The 18600-nt window shown below is 37.5% G+C and overlaps 3 protein-coding genes and 1 long non-coding RNA gene across 6 annotated transcripts; 2 read left to right on the forward strand and 2 right to left on the reverse strand.

Annotated features, from left to right (window-relative positions):
* Nucleotides 1–1198: 1198 nt before the first annotated feature.
* LOC103423241 (uncharacterized) lies at nucleotides 1199–2677 on the reverse strand. Its single transcript, XR_011573623.1, has 2 exons — nucleotides 1940–2677; nucleotides 1199–1862 (listed from the first exon to the last, which is right to left on the reverse strand). It is a non-coding gene; the product is annotated as an uncharacterized lncRNA (long non-coding RNA).
* Nucleotides 2678–4527: 1850 nt separating this feature from the next.
* Nucleotides 4528–9774, forward strand: LOC103423226 (uncharacterized). 2 transcript variants are annotated; one of them, XM_008361296.4, is made up of 11 exons: nucleotides 4528–5244; nucleotides 5762–5993; nucleotides 6127–6257; nucleotides 6817–6925; nucleotides 7026–7065; nucleotides 7281–7370; nucleotides 7491–7590; nucleotides 7710–7846; nucleotides 7933–8035; nucleotides 8281–8930; nucleotides 9322–9774. In XM_008361296.4, exons 2-11 carry the CDS (start codon nucleotides 5855–5857, stop codon nucleotides 9596–9598), a joined length of 1776 nt encoding a protein of 591 aa, XP_008359518.2. In that variant the 5' UTR covers nucleotides 4528–5244; nucleotides 5762–5854; the 3' UTR covers nucleotides 9599–9774. The 2 variants fall into 2 exon arrangements, with proteins under 2 accessions (XP_008359518.2, XP_008359519.2); XM_008361297.4 differs by having other exon boundaries at nucleotides 4982–5244; nucleotides 5771–5993.
* A 996-nt stretch (nucleotides 9775–10770) lies between these two features.
* LOC103449584 (iron-sulfur cluster co-chaperone protein HscB homolog) lies at nucleotides 10771–14487 on the forward strand. 2 transcript variants are annotated; one of them, XM_029090384.2, is made up of 8 exons: nucleotides 10771–11235; nucleotides 11594–11690; nucleotides 11796–11885; nucleotides 12573–12638; nucleotides 13073–13141; nucleotides 13503–13645; nucleotides 14035–14115; nucleotides 14213–14487. In XM_029090384.2, the coding sequence occupies exons 1-6, from the start codon at nucleotides 10886–10888 to the stop codon at nucleotides 13638–13640; spliced, it is 810 nt and encodes a 269-aa protein (XP_028946217.1). In that variant the 5' UTR covers nucleotides 10771–10885; the 3' UTR covers nucleotides 13641–13645; nucleotides 14035–14115; nucleotides 14213–14487. The 2 variants fall into 2 exon arrangements, with proteins under 2 accessions (XP_028946217.1, XP_008387131.2); XM_008388909.4 differs by having other exon boundaries at nucleotides 10799–11235; nucleotides 13995–14115.
* Nucleotides 14473–18585, reverse strand: LOC103449583 (putative pentatricopeptide repeat-containing protein At5g06400, mitochondrial). Its single transcript, XM_008388908.4, has 2 exons — nucleotides 15015–18585; nucleotides 14473–14900 (listed from the first exon to the last, which is right to left on the reverse strand). The coding sequence occupies exon 1, from the start codon at nucleotides 18508–18510 to the stop codon at nucleotides 15361–15363; it is 3150 nt and encodes a 1049-aa protein (XP_008387130.2). The 5' UTR covers nucleotides 18511–18585; the 3' UTR covers nucleotides 14473–14900; nucleotides 15015–15360.
* Between the last annotated feature and the right edge of the window lie 15 nt (nucleotides 18586–18600).

Here is an 18600-nt window from a genome sequence, read left to right on the forward strand (position 1 = left end):
TTCTTACACAAATTATAAACATTCATCTAAACATCATATTGTTCGGTGCAATTTTAACCCAAACTGGTATTTAATTTGGCATGGTTGATCGTTTTCTTGGTTTAACTCGTTAACTGTCTCCATGGATTACTTGAGTCACTCGGAAAGAGTGTAACGCTTGTTACTGATGCTTAAAGTAATATGGAGATCGGTGCTGCAGAGAGAGTTTTAATGAACTAAAGAGGAGCTAAAGGCATGATATAAAGAAAACTTCTGCAAGTTGAAGTGGCTGATCGATGTCTTGTTTCATTAAGGCTCTGGAGTTTGGTGTTCAAGTTGGAAAGAAAAATCGCGTCTTCCAATTTCCATCAACGACAGAAGCGAATTTTTTTTAGTCAAGTCTCAATCTCGTTGAAAATATCCATCAGGAGAAGCAAAATTTCTTTGTTGACCTCCCAATTTTTTGCGACAACATATGCTATTTCCGGCCTTGCAAACAATGGGCTGCACCAAGACCTGTGTGGCTATTTTGTTAGAAGATTTTATTAGTGGCGTAATTAGGCTGCATGATGTCTCTGTAAGTTCTAAAGAGAGCTAAACACTTGGATGGATCTTATTATAGACACGTGAGACTATTAGAGATTAACAGTAACTATGTTTGTAAGCTGATAAGGAATATGTATTAAGGTTTGTAGCTTAAACAGTCATGATAGAATTACAACTCTTATATAGAATATGAATAATAAGTGATAACAGTGATAAAGTTAGATTAATAAGGAGTCACACAATGGGTAGTGTCCTTATTGATTACTGCTGTTGATATTATAAATACTTGGGGTCCCTGCACTCTCTTCTTACGCAAACAACCCTAAAGCTCAGGCCCCATTCACTGAGATAATTACATACAGCAGAAGAAGAGTCGCAGAAGATCCTTTGTACTCTTCGACATGTCTCCAACAGGTTAGTAGTTATATTGGTTATGTGTTTGTATTATTCCGCTGCCATATGTTATACTTGATTATGAATCTTACAGTCTCTGTGTTCATTGGACTTCAGAGAAAACTCCTCCCCCTCCCCATCTGCTAATATCCCATTTGTGGATAGGCCTCTTCCGAGTCTGTGTACCCGTCACAATGGAAAAGAATTCGTCCCAAGGACACACTGAAAGAACACAAGGGAATGGAATTGTGGAAGAAAAAGGATTGACAGTACTAGCATAGAGACTAGAATTTTGCTTGATTCACGACTTTTACTTGAAGAAAAAGCAAGTATAATTGTATAGCAAGGAGCTCTTTCTACAAATATTGCTAGCATTGTTCAATGTGCCCAATTTACGACTTACGAGATATACAAAACTATACCTTGTAAAGGTAATGGGAGGAGGAAGAAAGATAGATCACTATGGACGAAGCTTTCTCCACAACCACTTCTTTCGCAGGGCGGGGTGCAATGCTAAAAACATCCTGGCTCTCTTCTCATCCTTCAAAATGTCAATAGCATTTAGGACATCAATAACTTTCTCTAGGGATACAGATGCCTCTTTCTTCAGTTTCTTCTTCAACGGTTACTCTGCAACTGCCATATCTCCTAGAGCATTGGCCGCAACTCCATCCATACTTTATGGTTTCTTAGACTGTTGTAAGGTTTGTGTGCTTACAGGACGTGCCTTTCCTTTTGATCTGAAAAATTCTTGACATCACTTCAACCCATTGACTTCTTCTGAGCATCTCCGTAAATTTTCTTGGCAATGGTTCCCTTGTAAAGAGCTCGATTGCAGCTTGATGGAACTTTTTCAAAAATCTAGCGTCATTTCCACGCATGATACACAAATCGGAATAATATGACATAACTTTATTTCTGTCCATGTGCAAACTGGGATGTGCCTGCATTTATAACAAAGTAAGGTACGAGCAATAGAATGTCTCCATTAAATCACTAATCAAGAACAATTCAAATATACCTGGATATACTTGTTCCAGACCGGATCATCAGCCACCACCTTCTGTTGTGTTTCATCCCAAGTAAAACCCTTTTGATCAAGCGGAATGTTAACGCTACTGTAATGTTTCCTGAACACATTGTACCGATTTTTCAATACCGCCCTACCATGCTGAAACCCGAATTTCTCATTAAAGCATGTGATCATGGTAATCCATGATTTTTTCTTGAAAGTGCGACCAACCTTATTTCCTTTGCGCACTTCATCTAACATTAGTTCAACGAAAAATTGGTCCATAGTCTGTGACCAGTCAATTTTTTTAGGATCACATCTTTCTTTCTCACACATTACATCACCATCATCATGTTTACTCTGTCTCCGTCTCTATTCCCCCCTCCGTAGACAGAACTGCTACGACTCCACAGCTGCCACCACTGTCATCACCGTGCCGCCCGGCACCACAAGGTCCACAACCAAATTTTCAAACGAGCTCCACCATTTCCTTGTTACATTGCTCCTTTCCCCACCGAGACTGTCTTAACATAACCTTCTTCACCATTTTCTTCTGAACTGCTCCTTTCCTTTCGACTAAATTCTCATTTTTTTTCCATCTTACGTAATTTTCGCACACTTCTTTTCTCTTGTTGCGCACCACAGTTTATTAATTTCTATCCCTCAATTCTCATTTGGTATGTGCAGGAAAAGAAAAATGATGCACGGATATCACTTCTCATTTCTTTCATTGTCAATGCTCTCTTTAATCTTATCAAAAGGAGGACACAACTAAGCATATAAGAAATGTGAGTGCGCATATCCTCAAATTATTTTACAGATTCTTTTCATCTAATTATCCAGTGATTCCAGTCACATGCTCAACATCCAAATCTTTTATTCTATCCGACATATGGAATAATATTCGAAAAATCCATCTGTTTTGTGTTTTTATTATTTATTTTTATGCGAGTGAGAAAGAAATCGATTTGTTTTTCTCACCGACTCACAACGACAACATTCTTTTGGTTTTATGTACACACCAGGAAACATTCACGTGTATTAGGTAAGAACTTCACCTTATTCACAACATTCTATTCCAACATGTTGAGGCCCTTAGATTTCAAATGCCTTATTAGGTAAGAATATCATCTACGGTACAATGATGTATTTCTTCCGCAATACTATAACATGTTCAATAGAGTTTAGGATAATATTTATCTCCGCCTTATATTCAGCTCTTGCGAATAACGTACGTTTATTGTAGATGCAAAATCATTTTCCTCATGAATTGGAGATTTATTTTCAACACTCCCCGCGTGTGGCGATTTTCAAGCCAAACGTGTGGACAATACAAACAGAGGTAATGTGGAGCATGCATCGCCTTTGGACTTCCTACATACAACTTGCTCTGATATCATAAAAAAAGTTGAGGTTCAAAAACATAATCAAAATTGTTCGATTTATTAATCTTTTTTGGAAGATCCTCTCTACAAAGCATCATTCGAGCCAAATGTTGTTTAGTCATATACACTTATGCAACAAATTGATAATATAAATAGCAAGTAACATATGCATAGTAAACTGCCGATTTATTTAAAACCTTAAATAACTAAATGATTTTTCAAAAATGATAATTAAATAATAGTTGAAAAAAATTAAACAATTATAAAAATTTATACAATAAAAATACGTTATTACCTAACTTAACTAGTAGGCAATGCAAAATGTTCCAATTGAATACACCCATGGTTTGCTTCAATTGCGCGTAGGGGACCGAATCTAGTAGTGGCTTCCTATTCCGTCCAACCGCACCTCACCGCCACGTCAATGAATGTCTTACGTCCATAACTAGTTGACGAATAAATCAACGTGTCAAACACCCTCTCGGCTCTTGCTAAAATCACCGGAGATGGATTGTCTGCTCCCCCCATTTTCATACCCTTCTCATCTCTTCCTGTTTTATGTGATCACGGGTTAAGTCACGTCAACATTTTATATCCCTATTACTTTTTATTTTATTATTTTTATAAAAAATCAATATAAAATGTTGACGTGACTTAACCATGACTACACCGGATAAGATGGGAAAAGTATAGAAATAGGAGCGCACACAATCCACCTCCAACATCACCATGTCAACTGTATTTTATGCATTGCACCCCACGGATTTTGAATATTGACATAAATATTGATAATTGTTACCTTAAAATTATTATTTTTCACTGCAAAAAATTAATATTTGAAGGAAAAATATATTTGTAAACAGTAAATAATGAGCTTTTTGAAATTTTAATAGCAATTTTTTAAATATATGCCAAATAGTTTGCTCTATTTAGGTGAACTGACAAAAGAAAAAAATACTATAGAGTTTGTTTACTTACTAAGTAATGAGAAACTAAAGAATCAATTCACTTTGGAATAGACAAGGTGAAGAAAGAGAATTGGATTAACACCTCCCCCTGGTTAATCAAATTGCTGAAATTAATTTATTTAATTACGGGTTTTAAGTAATATCATTGTCGGTTATATATAAGTAAAGGACGGAATCCATTCCCTTTCTTTTCATTTTGCATTACTAATAAGTAAATGAGCCCCAAGTGTATTTAGATGTGAATGTGATGCGACAATCTCTAAAATAGTTCAACCATACATGTAACCATTTATTTCTTTTCTCCTTTTATCTACTACGCTTGTTTGTCTCCCCTAATTCACTTTTTATTTTCTTAGTTTGTCTAAAAAGTGCTTTTAAAATAATTGAAAACGTTTTTGATGAAATTATTTTTGGAACCAATTCTTAGTAAAAATACAAATGAATCCCAAAAAAACGCTTAACGTACTGCATGCAAAAGACACATAGTTGATGCTTCTTCTCGATAACATTTAAATTTTAAAGTACTTTGAAACCTAAAAACATATTTTTTTTTAAACACTTTCGATTATTTTGAATGCAATTCTAAACGAGCTCTTAAGAAAATAAATTCGATAAAATTGTTACGGATCAAAAACCCTCTACCCAGTATCATTTTATAAAAAGAAAAACAAATATGATTTCTAATTTATGATATGTTTTTTAGCATGTAGTTTTAGACTTTTAGCTATCTGCTATGCGTCTGCAATCCGGTACGCCCGAGGACCTATTTTTTCCATGTTTGAAATCCGTCCGGGGGTATAAAAAATCAGCTGGCCTTCTCTCCTTTTCAGTGCTCCGAATTATTACTTTTCCATTGAGATCTGCACAAAATCCTCAAGATTTCAGTATTCGAATTCTGGGTTCTCTTCAGACTTCACAGTTGTGAACTGGGCAGCCACTGCATCTGGTTACAGAGCTTCCTGTGAGTTAAAGTCTCAAACTTTTGATTGAAATTTCTTATGGGTTTTTATCGTTTTTTTTTTTATCTCTGCTGCTGTTTTGGTTTGTTCTTTTGTTGATTTTCATCCGATGTTTATATGTGTAGGCACTCGAATTAGAGTTTTGTGTTTTTATTTCGATCCCCCGGCTGCTCAAAACTGAATTTGTTGTTGTTGTGAATATTGGAATTTGTTGATACGAGCGATAATCTACGCTAAATTCATCTAAACTACGGAAAAGAGAGAGTGAACATTGTTCTATGCAATAAGAAAAACCGGTATTGGTATTGAACCTGAATACCCAATATGGAATACTCAAAAGAAGTATTGGAGTTGAATGTTTGTGGTTGCTCAATATGCTTATAAATTTCAATATATAACAGTTTGTTTAATGAAAGGTTAAGTGATTGTCTTTTTTTTTTTGGCACGTGTGATATTTGAAGCTTTTTCTTGATTATTACAGACTCTAATTTTTGTTTTTGTATATAATTATATGTTAAGGGAATGAAGTTGCAAAATATTGGGAATATCTGGCTTGATTGATAGCATAACTTTCTTAGCGAGGGATCTTCGCATTTTTTTGGAGATTCGAAGATGAAGAAACCGCAAAAGATCACTCAGTACAGGGAGAGGCTGGACAGGACACTGGCATCTCCTAGTCTAAGTGATGAGGAAGCATTAAAAACCCTTGTCAAGAATCAGCTGATTCGTTCTTTGGAAAATGAAAATGAAGGTTGCTAGTTCTTAACAAATTCCTTTTTGAGTTTGACATATTTAATCCGGCACCAATCATGCGCCACTGATGTCTTAAAGTGATGTAAGAAATATGTGAACACTTAATAATTTTAGATTTATGGCTCCTGTAGGATGCAATGAGAATATGGTTGAAGAAAAGACGGCTGAAGTATCCAATTTACTGGATATGTTAAGGAGCGCTTCCCTTATTAATGACAAGGGATTGAAAACCTGTGAGACCACAACCCAACCCGAATGGAAAGTATGTTATCGAATCTGCATTATGTTCTTCAAATCCTGCTTTGCTCTGTAACTGTTTTCGTAGTTATAATACTTTTCTCCATCCCTTATATGTATATATGTGTGTGTGTATGTGTATGTGTATGTGCGCGCCTCTCCCTCATGGCCTCAACTATAAATTTGCTTCTGTAGAATCAATTCTCTTCGTTTTAATAAGTGAGAGAATTAAGGCTGCTGAGTTTTGTTGTTATCATGCACAAAGGGAAAGTGGTTCTGACTCTCTCTTTTCAATACGCACAACTTCTAAAACTTAACATCGTCATGAACATTGTAAAGTTCTAATTTTTGACCTTCGCTTGTTTGGAAAATGGTTTTTATTGTTGTTGAAATTTAATGCTATTCATTTACATCAATATATTTGAAATTTTAAGGGGGTTTATTCAATTGGGATGTTGATCAGTAGTCATTAAATGTTATTTCATTTATATTAATGATTATTAGGTTTTTCTATTCTTTAATCAACAAGGCGTGGTGACCCCTGTGTGATGACACTGACGTTCAAAATATACTTCTGCTTACAGTTAAAACACGATAATGAAGAGTTCCGTGTGATGTATCGTGAGGGAATTGAAGGCAGTCCCTTTCATACATTACTTGCTGAAGGCTATGTAGACGGGCCTGTAGATGTCTGTAAGTGAAACCAAAATACTTGAAAGTTCATACGCCTCATTAACAAATATTGAACTTTAAAAGAGTGTTTTTGAGACAAACAAGGTTCCTTTTGTTGTAGGTTTATGCATCTCGTGGGAGTCAGACCTTTACAAGAAATGGTAAGTCATTTCAATCACTGCATGTGCACTTGATTTATGCATATATTTTGTAATGAGATATGGTCTGCTTGATGGAATTTATACTGAAAAATTTGTTTTCTGTGAGAAATGGGCTACAAGTTTGCAACAACGGTGTCGTTAAGGAGCTAAAAGACCTGTACTGAAGGAATTTAACTCATTTAGACAATAATTGGGTTTATTTTAACTTCCTCCAGGTGGCCTGAGTCTACAGTTCCAACTTTCAAAATCCTCTCTAGCAAATGTTTGAAGAAGGTCAGGATCGGTGAACAGATATCTTTAGTGAGGTTTGTCTAAGATAAAACATAAAACTATATCATGTGTTAAAAATTTTCTTATTTGATTTCTCACTGCCGAGAATATTTCCATATGGAATGCTGAGTTTTGTTTATATTTTTGGAAGAAAGGATGAAAATTCCATGGCCACTTTCAGCTAGGGAGGCAGCTGTACACTATTTTATGTTTGAGTACTTCCAAGATGATCTGATTGTTGTGCTCTTTAAATCGGTTGGTAACCAAAATAATCATTTGGCTTCAATATTTATTTTGGTTTCCATATTCCCTATACTCCTGCAATTCAAAAATAGAAACCTGAATAAACTGATTTATTGCAAATGTCGTCTCAGATCTCCGACTTGGAAAGCATTGATGATACTCATTGTCCCACCAATGAGGCTACTGCTGGAGCAAAGGATGCTGTAAGGATAGATATGGTGGGTGGCTTTGCTTTGCAGAAGGTTACCAACGAAAGAAGTTACTTTCGGTAAGCTATGGCAACTTGAATATAATACCTGTTGAATTTGTTCTGTGGTTTGTAATTAAAGCTTTGAAGAACGTCTATTATTGTAGGACAATATCAAGTACGGATATAAAGATGGATTTCGTCCCGCCATCCCTTTTAAATTTTATCTCGAGGCAGCTCATTGGCAATGGTCTCAAACTCTACCAAAAGGTTATATGTTTCGTATTTAGTATAAACGATGCAGCTAAAGATACATAGACGTGCAAAAAATTATATACTCAAAAGAGATATTTCGAAAGGGAAGGGGAGGGTAGGGAAATTTCTTGAGGTTGCATGTTGGGCGTTCTGCCGAAACTGCATGCAAGCATCCCTTCATTCTAATGTATGGGATTCTATTTTTTTTTATTTTATGTTTCTTCACATTTTCTAATGCTAACACTCCTACGAACTTACAGGTAGTGTCTTCTAAGCTTAACTGCAATGACGATTACAGTAAGGCCTTGAGTGGCCCACTGTACTCTCATATACGTGAAGCTCTTTTTTCACATAATAAATCAAATGGGGCTTTGGAAGAAAAGAAGCTACATAATGATACATTCAGTCTCTCGGAAGAACATCTGGTAAAAGATAAGACGGATGAGAGTTTGGTAGATGTGGATCAGAAAGTCGATAATGATCACCCTGCAAGTGGAGTGGCTCCAGAAGTTGCAAAAGTTATACGAGGAGGCTCATTTGATGAGATTGAGGAGGTAGAGAGCGACGAAAGCAGGCGACATGAGGTTCAAACACCCAACAGAGTTGTTGAAAGGGAACGTGTAAATGGAAAGGGAAATGTTTTGGTCAGTTCTGAAGTGGAGCAAGCTCTAGGAACATTAGAAAAGGTAATTTATAAGGTTCGGCAAAATAGATTGAATGCTCAAAAGCGGTCGTCTTCTGGCTTCACCAATGGAATCCCGCCAAAGGAAAATAATGCAGGTAACCCAAAATCTTTAGAAGGTGGAGTTTGTGGAAGTGGTGAACATGTTCTTGAAGCATCTAAAGAAGAGTTTGTCAAGACGACTCAGCCCGAGTCTGCAAGGAATGGCTCTGTCATTCACAACTCAAGGTAATTGTGTCAATAATACTGATCATACTTTCTTCTTGGCGGTGCAAATCATATACGTCAAAATTAGCTCATAAACTTATAAAAGGTCGTACCCAGTGCACAAGGCTCCCGCTTTACGCAGGGTCTGGGAGAGGTGAATGTCGGCTAGCCTTACCCCCATTTTATGGAGAGGCTGCTCCCAAGTCTGGAACCCGAGACCTACCGCTCATGGGCGAAGGCACTTGCCATCGCACCAAGTGCGACCTCTTTCTCATAAACTTATCCTTGAACATATTTTATCGCTTCATTTAGCATTACGATAAGACACCATGATCAATCTTTTACTTCCTCTCTTGATTTTATCTCGGAGCCAAAAGGGTTAACGTTTTCATTTATTCATCTTACGTTGCAGCAATGCAGGTTCGAATTCCTTGTCCAAGGATGTTAACCCTAACAGAGCACTACCTACTTCCCTGGAGCAGGAACTTTCGGTTTCTCATGACAGTAACCAGGTTGCATTGCTTTCCTCCAATGACGGAACTACAGAGACACCTGCTGTCGATCATACTATGCATCGTTCCGACCGCATGAACTCCGAGATCAACGGCGATCAAGAAAGTCGCCCTAGTAGAACAAAAAAGCCGAGGCAGCAAAAAGCGCTTCGGTTCTGTTGCTTCAGCATCAGTTAAAGACAGATTTTTAAGAGGTGGGAAGAGGCTGAACTGTAACTGTAACTGTAACATGTTACCCATGAGAAAAACTTATATGATGCTTAAAGATATATTATACTGCTTTAGGAGACATTAAGGATGTACGATATTCTGGAATAATAATCTACAATAATAAAGTAAATCTATTTGTCACATATTGCGTTTTCGAAAAATAACTTCAACGACAACGAGAATTCACGCCCTTGACAAGTAAGTTCCCCTCCACGAAGGGTGCATACGTCCGTGATGTGTAAGTTTCCCTCCACATTACTTCATCCTTGAGGAAACCTATGCCAAGTGACTTGTTCTCCTTCATTGTAGGAGTTGCTTTGGCCCCCAAGCCTTTTAAACTCTTGTTTGATACATACATGTATATCGTGATATACAGATGGTAATATAAGATGAAATCTGATTTTCACACGTATCTTCGTTAGCCTCTCAAACATTCATCTTCATTTTGGGCAATCAAATTGAATAAATAAAACGGAAACAACGGACATGGCTAAGCATAAATGTGTAGTAGAAAAAATTGGTGTGCGTTTATCATTTCTCTATAAATGAATGTTCTTTTACTGGTTTGTGTAGCAACATAAGATATTTGCCTAATATATATGTTGAGAGTGTTACAAAATATTTATGTTATTGTCGAATTGTAATATGATCAAGTTGATTCTTTCAAATTATATGATTACTAGCCTCTTGCCACACACGCTCACGCGTCTGACAATCTACTCTTGTTATTAGAATCTCCTACATTTTTCCAACTTTTTTAGACTAAACATATGTTCATTTACAAAATTTGATTAAGACGCTTTGAACAATTGTCAATTTAGCATTTATTTACCCTAAACCTTAAAAGAAATAAATATTTAATCAATGAAATTGAAAACCGAAGTATCCATTTCAAAACGCCCTTTTTTTACTTATGATTTTATTCCTTTGATTTTTTTTATTCTTTTACTTTGATTGTCTGTTAATTTTTTTTTTATTTTAAAATATTAATTAAAAAGAGGTACTTGCGAATTATAAATAATTTATTTTTTTTGGCCTTTGTCGAATTTGTTGAAAATATCGTAAAGACTTTATGTATGAAAAACGTGTCAACCTTAAAAACACCAGGGCCTAGACTCATCTCCAAAACCGAGATTACCCTTTTTACCCTTTTCCTTGAGCCAAATTCCTCCTGTGTCCCAATGACCAGCAACTTCTCACTCCAACGGTTAGACCCTTGGAAGTTGCATTTGAACAAGTCTATATGCTCCAACAATGTCGACGAAGAAGCTGCTCACTCCTCTCTCCGCCATTCTCCGGCGAACCCTAACTCCGACTACCGCTCTTTTCACCTTCAACTCCTCAAGAAATTTCCAATCTCCCGCTTTTTTTTCGTCCAGTGTAGAAGCGGACCGCCGCCTTTTCCCGTTCGGCGGATTTGGTTTTCCCGGGAATCACAGAATTCCCGGGAAATGCTTCGTCAGCTCCCAATCGGCGGAGAAAGCCGACGCTAAGTGCTGGAACTGTAGTGCCTCGCCCGAAGCGGTGCCGTTTCTGTTGTGTTCGTCTTGTCGGTGCATTCAGCCGGTGGATCAGTCAGTGGATTACTTTCAGATATTTGGACTGTAAGTAATTAAGGCTTTAACAATAATGTTTTCTCTCCCTTTGTTATTTCTGTCTGTTTGGTTGCTGAGAAAATGAGAGAGAGGTAGAAAGAAGGTGAAAGTTTTGAACTTTTTATTGTTTCTTTTTGGTATAATATATATTGGGGGTGGGGGAAAAAGTCGAATTCGGGATCTCAGGTGTATGCGCGAATGCTCTTAACCAAACGAGCTACAATTCCTAGGGAAAAATTTGAATCTTTAATTAGTCACTGTCTGCGTGGTTATGGGAAAACAAAGCTAGTTTCTGTTATACTTATTTGAGCATTTCTCACAAACTAGAAGGATTTGTTTTCAATTTTTTTCAAATTAATATTAACAGGGAGAGAAAGTACGATACCAAAGTGGACGATTTGGAGGGGAAGTATAAAGCCTGGCAGAAAAAACTGCACCCTGATCTTGTTCATACTAAATCAGAGGTATTTGTGATACATATCTTCATTTTCAACATATGGGAAATGTAAAAGATAACACTTTTCGGATATAGTAAATGTTTTTTTTTTAAATGTTTACCATGGTTATAGAAAGAAAGAGAGTATGCAGCTGAACAGTCTGCTCGGGTGATTGATGCATACCGCACACTAAGCCAGCCCTTGGCAAGGGCAATTTACATTGTAAGTGTGATTTTTGCCTATGAGGTTATCGTTTGATGCATTTTTATTGCGTTCAAACCAATGTTCTGAGAACTGGACTAGTTTGGCAGAAAAGGGTCTTATTGAATGTGATTACTTGGTAAATAACTAAAAATATTTGTATGATACATATCAATCCTGACCCTAATACTTATTTATTTACAAAGGCTTCTATGTGTGTGTGTGTGGGTGTTGTGACCATGATACAGAGGTTCTTGACACGCATAGTTCATGTTGAGAATGAGTCCCACATTGATGGGAGGAGGGACCTTGCATGGGCTTATAAAAGGTTGAGCTACTCCTCATATTGCCAATTGGTTTTATGGAGGTTGGGCTACTACTTATATTTCCAATTGATTTTATAGTGGAACCTCAACTTTCTTTAGTTAAAACATGGATGACTTCACATTCTTCATTTGCAACAACAGCATCATGATGAATAAGCCTATCATTCAATAGTTCACGATGTGAATTTGTGTGTATATTATCATTTCCCTCTATGAGTAGGTTTCCGTAACTGCATTTAGTTTCAGGGTCCCATGATTAAAAAGATAAGGGCGAGAAGATCATCTAGGCAAAGTTTCTTGATCATCCAATTTATTAGTGTTTGCTATTCATATTCTACAAGTTTTGAAATTAAACTGTTATTTATTTATTTATTTATTTCAGCTGAAGCTTGAAGGTGTGGACGTTGATGAAGAAGAGACGCTTTCAGAATCAGAGTTGCTAACTGAGGTGATTTGAAGAAGTTGAAATCCTGTTGTATTTATACAACCTATTATCTCCTTGCAATTTTACCCATAATCTGAGTGTAGTGAAATATTGACTGAAAAAATGGTAAAGATCTTATTGCTGTAAGCTTGATGGATATTTGACATATTTGGAGTGCACATATTTGAGACGAATATCATCCATCAGAAAATTTTGTAATCTAGTTGAAGCTTATGTCGTAAAATTTTCAATTGGGATGGTTTCTTAAATTTCTTATTCTAGAATTCTTTTCCTTCAAGAAATGAATTTTTGTTATTAATATTGGAGGAAACATTTCCCGTAGACGTTTGGAGTCACTGAGTTGTTTTTCTTTTGTTTTGATGGATATGCTGAAGTTGATGGGTCATTGAGTGAGTATTAATTTGATTTTCTTATACCTTCTGGCTTGGAAAGTTCAGATTTTGGAAATCAGGGAAGCTGTTGAAGAGGCTGCTGACTCTCAGGCTTTGAATGAGATTCAATCTCAGGTATGAACCAAGACTTTTTACATACATGTGGGAATAATTAGGAAGGAACACGACAATTCTTGTCACATATCGCTTGCAGTCTAATTTGTAGAGTAATTTCCTAGAGGTTCATGGTTCTCAAAACTATCGCACATAGAAAATGCCAAAAGATAAAAAGTTAAGTGGACTAAGGTTAATTAGTGTTTTGTGATCTTCTGTTCTATTGTAACAGTTCTGATTCCTCAAGTTCCATGAAGAAGAGCTTGCATATTTACCTTTTTAGTTCACCTCTTTTGTCAATAAAAATATGCGTAATGTCGACCTTATTGCCCTTTTATTCGTTTTATTTTTTATCAACTCATCTCTGTTCTTGCTCATCTAGATGAAAGAGAAACTAAAGCATTGGTCCGACATTTTTACAAACGCATTTCGTAGCCGCAACTTTGGAGAGGCTCTAAAAGCTATCCGGAGAATGACTTACTATGAGCGTGTAAATGAAAGTGTTGTAAAGAAGCACTAATAAAGGTAAGACGATGCAACTATTTAGCTAAATCATCAATCTTCAATAGAAAAAAATGAGTGTACGAGTCAACATATAGGGCAGAAGGTGCATAATCATATCTGTGTTCACGACCATGCCCCTGGGGAAAGGGCATGGTTTTCTCTTTGGCATGGTAATGTACGAGAGCACACACACAGACAGAGACCTCATGGATATGGACCCGTAAACCTCACTTCCGACGGGATTATGGGAGAATGGAGGGTACCATTTGCTTTATATGGTTATGCTGTCATCCTGTAATGTCAAGTAGTAAAGTGAATATTTATTTGAAAAGATTGGATCTATATGTTTTCATGGTTAACATATTAACAGATGGATAATGCTAATGAGGCCATCATCCGGCAACTTTCAGGCTCTTAGGATCTCAAACAGTATGGTTCTTGAGCAAACAAAGTTTAACTGCACCATTGACAAGAAGATTTCGCAACAAAGTGTGAGTACGTTAAATTTTTGAAATGCTTGATTTTTTTTTCGGCCTATTTCTTTTGAATGAAATCTGTAAACTGAGCCTAGATTGTTCGTCTTTACAGCCAGGTTTTAATTGAAGACCTGGGTTGAAATTTTTCCCGCGTCGTTTGGATATAAATTAAACATTGGAAATACGAAGATTGAGCTGAGATTTGTTGGAGCTGCGAATATTTTTCCATCGTATGATTCTGTAATCTTATGAAGATGGTTCAGAGGCAGCTCTTAATAATCACTCATGTTTGTTACATTTCGTGTCTGTCGAATTACTTGAATTCAGTGGCTGTAAGCGTTGTTGCCTGATTCGGCTGGACGATAGAGTTGATTGCTTCGGGATTAATTTTTCATTTCGAAAATTCGTTTGATCCTCAACGTCTATGAGCCAAAACAATGTACAGAATACGAATCTTGTCCGTGCGAGGAATTTACCTGCAGTTCTTGAATCTTAACGATATGAATTCGAGGAAAATTCATGCAGAAACCAGAAGGACAAAATGTCGTTCCTGCGGGTATCCCTTTGAAGTAGGAAAGTAAATTTCTTGTTGCCCAAGCAAGCAGCCGAGTCTATAATTCTCCGACAGAAATTCAATTACATTGGAACCCTTGGAACCACATCGGTCAAGCCTCAGGACCCAATTTCAATTTGTACAGGTATGGAGACACAACCAGTTCTCCAGCAGCAGCAGCAACCGCAACTGCAACTGCATTACGTGAGGGCGATTTTTCCTTTTTTCCCCATGTAAGTTTTCATATCTGTAGCACACAAGCAATGGTTAAGCTTAAGCATATACTAGTGGATACATACATGTATCAGATAAACAAACATAGATGAAGCATGATTTTGTAATCAACTACTGATGGAAGTACCTTGCAAATCTGTCTGCATCTTTGTCATCCACGTCGTCGTCGTTTGTCATCATCATCTTCACCACCGTTCTTATTTTCTTGTTTTCAGTCTTTCTAGCCCATTTTCCCTTGCTTTCACTTTCCTCCAAAGACTTTCAAATCCTTTATCTTGAAAAACCGATCCTCTGTCGCATCATTAGCTTCACCTTCACTTTTGGTTTCCTTGGCCACAGAAGAGCTAGAGAGAATGAGAAATCTTGAAAGCTAATGTAGTCAGATCTGAAGCAACGGAGGGAAGAGTGTCACCCTGCTACTCCTATATCAACGCTGCCAGCACCTCCAAATTTGAAGTAAGGAATAGGAGGAATTATGTTAGCACCTTGCGGCTTCTTATTAAGGATAACTTTTGCTCCATTACAGTGCGAGCCAAATCTTGCTTACCTTCCCTGTTAAGCCCGTAAAATATGGTTCGAAAATTCACCACACTCGGAACAATCCCACTTTCCAACATTTCAGTTATAAGCTGCATTGCTTCTTCAGATTTGCCCACCTTACAAAGACAAGTGATGAACATCGAATACGTTCTAAAATCTGGCAATGTTCCTTTAAGTTTCATGTTGTGAAAGACATCCCAAGCTTCGGAAACCATTTCCATGTTCATGTACCCTCGAATAAGTGCAGAATAGGTAATGACTGTTGGTCTACAACCCTTCTGTTGCATTTCCTTAAAAATTTCTAAAGCCTTTCCTATCTGCTTCTCTCTCAAGTAGTGAACTATTAAGGATGTATAAACATGGACGGTTGGATTTACACCCGCCTGCTTCATTGAATCCACCTTGGCCAGTGCTGCTTCTAATTGTCCACTCCGCAGAAGTCCATGTACAAGGCTCCCATAAGTATACTGATCCAGTTTTGACCGGTCTTCCCCAACATCATCCATCAATGCTGAAGCTTCTTGTAACCTCCCGGCTCGACATAGAGCCCTAATGTACAAGGAATAACTAAGAGGAATCGAAAAACCAACTTTAGGAAGAGAATCTATGCACCTTCTGGCATCTGAGAGCTTACCAACTTCACATAAACAACCAATATACGTTTCAACCAACTCTTTGTCAGGTACATGACTGGCACGGATCATCTCCTTGAAAATTCTAATTGCTTCGTCTACCTTTCTACCTTTTCTCCCACAAAGAGATATGACTAAATACTTGTAGGTACTGAGAGTTGGGTGGCAATTACTAGACTTCATCTCACCAAAAATCCGCAGAGCAATCTCTGTCATACCTGTTCGACCATATTGCATTATCATTATTGTCCATGTATCTGGTGTGATTAAGAAACCTTTTCTTCTCATTTCATAAAAGAGGTTTCTCATGTGCTTGAAATCTTTCCCGCGCCCTGCGGTTTTGATAGCCATGTTGTAAGTGTCAGTAGTGTGGCTATAACCAGTTTGCTTTCCTACCCATGCAAAAAAATGTAATGCTACGAAACCATGCATGCTGCTATTCCTCAAAATTTCCACAACGAGTCCTGGAGTAAAATCAACAGCAGAATTCTTCAAAGCTTCCTGAACTAAGGGCCAATCTGTTGAAGAGGACAGAATTTTACAAATTTCTTGCAAACGATGCTCATCATAATCCTTTAAAAGTGGCTCCACTAATGTACAATCCATCTTTGCTGGTTGTAAGTAATTAAAGTCCGTCCCTGTACTGAGCTCCTCACCCCTAGATGCTTCATTATTAGATACCTCTTCTCTTTCTCGGGGATGAAGTTTATAGATCCTCTGCAACTGCTTTACTTTTTCAAGGTTATCAATCTCTCCCTTTTTCTCCATATGATACATAGCCATATTAAATATGTCATCTTGAATTACTATATCAGATGCTCGCATGTCATCAAAGACCTTGAGAATCTCATCTGTCCTTGAAATTCTACAAAGCTCCTTAATGAATATAGAATACGACTTCAATGTGGGCTTGATGCCTTTGTCCTTCATACTATTAAATATTTTCCATGCTTCAGATATATGGTTTTGACGAACCTGACCTGCAACCATGGCTGTGATCGCCACAATATCTGGCTCAACTCCTCTTTCCAGCATCTCATTATACAGATCACCGCCTCTTTGGAATTCATTCAACTTGAAGAGGTGTTGCATCAGTTCTGTGTAGGTAGAAGTTGTGGGCACGTATCCAGATTCTTTCATGCTATGAAACAGATCTAGCGCTTTATCAGCATCATTATTTCTTAAGTACCCATTGATGATGATCCCATAAACCTTCCCATCAACAATATTTCTCCTCTTCATGATTTCCAAAATTTCCAAAGCGTCTGTAATTCTGTCAGCCATGCACAGTCCTTTCACCAAAGTCTCAAAATACTCGGGGCCAAGCATAACCTCTTTATTCTTGAGTTCACGAATAAATTCCAAAGCTTCTCTGATTCTTCCAGATATGCAGAAACTCTTCAACACACAACCATAAACAATGTGTTCTGGAATCTGTGAAACTCTAATCATGTCATCTGAAACCAAGGCAATAGAAGCAGTATCGCCGGAGCTCGCTATACCATTTAATAACAACTTGTATAAATTTATGTCAAGTCCCATGTCCTTCTGTACCATCTCCTTGTAAAATTCCATCGCAACTTCAGGTTTTCCAGTATTACACAGTGCACGTATCATCGACCTGTAAACCACTACATCCGGTTCAAAACCTTCTTTCCTCATCTTTTCGTAGAAGAACAATGCTTTGCCCATAAACTTAGCATTTCCATACTGTGAGATGAGAATAGTCCAAGTCTTAACATCTTTCCCGCACAGATGTTTTTCCATTTCCTCCATCAACTTCTCCACCATCCCGAACTCTTTTGCATCCCCAGCTATAAACAGCATGGTATTATAGGTCTTAGTTGTATGACAAAACCCTTCTTTGAGCTTCACCCAATTGAAGAACCTCCAAGCCAAATGTGGCACTTTAAAGCACCTCTTCAACACTTTGTCAACAATATCTGAATCCAACGGAAAACCCAATTTTTCTAACATCTCCTCCATTGAAACCAAACCACTCTCCGCCCTGACAATCTTCATAACCTCCTGAACCACGGGGCTAACATCACTTTCAGCCAAATTTTCCACCTGTGCATCCTCCAAACCTGTTATATCTTTCTTTTCTTGCAGTACACTCTCCTCGGCATTTTTACAAACAGTTTGCGTGCAAGGTTGGCAATCTTCCCCAGCCTCACCAACCCTCCCCGGGGTTTCCTCCGAAATAAAAAACCCAGATGGGGTTTTATCCGCAGTAACGTTTTCAGCTCCCAAAATCTCAGTAATTTCAGCAAAGAGCGAGCCAAATCCGCCGTTTTCTGGTGCTGGTTTGGAGTGGGTTTTCTTATTAGGCTTTGATGGCTGAGCAACAGTTGCAAAACGATCAATCTTGTACACGTTTGAGAAGCGGAAATGGATAATCTTGCAGGTTGAGCTCGAACACAAGCGTTGTAGTTTGATTAAGCTTCTCATGCTTCCCCTTCAAATTGTATTCTGCGCGGGATTTCAGTCTTAAACTCTTAATTAGCATAGATCGACACGAAAATAAGGAGGAAGAAAGCA

The sequence above is a fragment of the Malus domestica genome, chromosome 12 (assembly GCF_042453785.1).
Source record: "Malus domestica chromosome 12, GDT2T_hap1".
NCBI classification, from domain to species: Eukaryota; Viridiplantae; Streptophyta; class Magnoliopsida; order Rosales; family Rosaceae; genus Malus; species Malus domestica.

What these genes read in the sequence shown, in the direction of transcription:
- LOC103423226 (XM_008361296.4), top strand. Translation starts at nt 5,855, where the DNA reads ATGAAGAAACCGCAAAAGATCACTCAGTACAGGGAGAGGCTGGACAGG. An exon ending in TCAGACCTTTACAAGAAATG is followed by an intron (nt 7,066 to 7,280) that starts GTAAGTCATTTC and finishes AACTTCCTCCAG; the next exon opens with GTGGCCTGAGTCTACAGTTC. An exon ending in TCTGTCATTCACAACTCAAG is followed by an intron (nt 8,931 to 9,321) that starts GTAATTGTGTCA and finishes CTTACGTTGCAG; the next exon opens with CAATGCAGGTTCGAATTCCT.
- LOC103449584 (XM_029090384.2), top strand. Translation starts at nt 10,886, where the DNA reads ATGTCGACGAAGAAGCTGCTCACTCCTCTCTCCGCCATTCTCCGGCGA. An exon ending in TACTTTCAGATATTTGGACT is followed by an intron (nt 11,236 to 11,593) that starts GTAAGTAATTAA and finishes TAATATTAACAG; the next exon opens with GGAGAGAAAGTACGATACCA. An exon ending in TGGCAAGGGCAATTTACATT is followed by an intron (nt 11,886 to 12,572) that starts GTAAGTGTGATT and finishes TATTTATTTCAG; the next exon opens with CTGAAGCTTGAAGGTGTGGA.
- LOC103449583 (XM_008388908.4), bottom strand. Translation starts at nt 18,510, where the DNA reads ATGAGAAGCTTAATCAAACTACAACGCTTGTGTTCGAGCTCAACCTGC.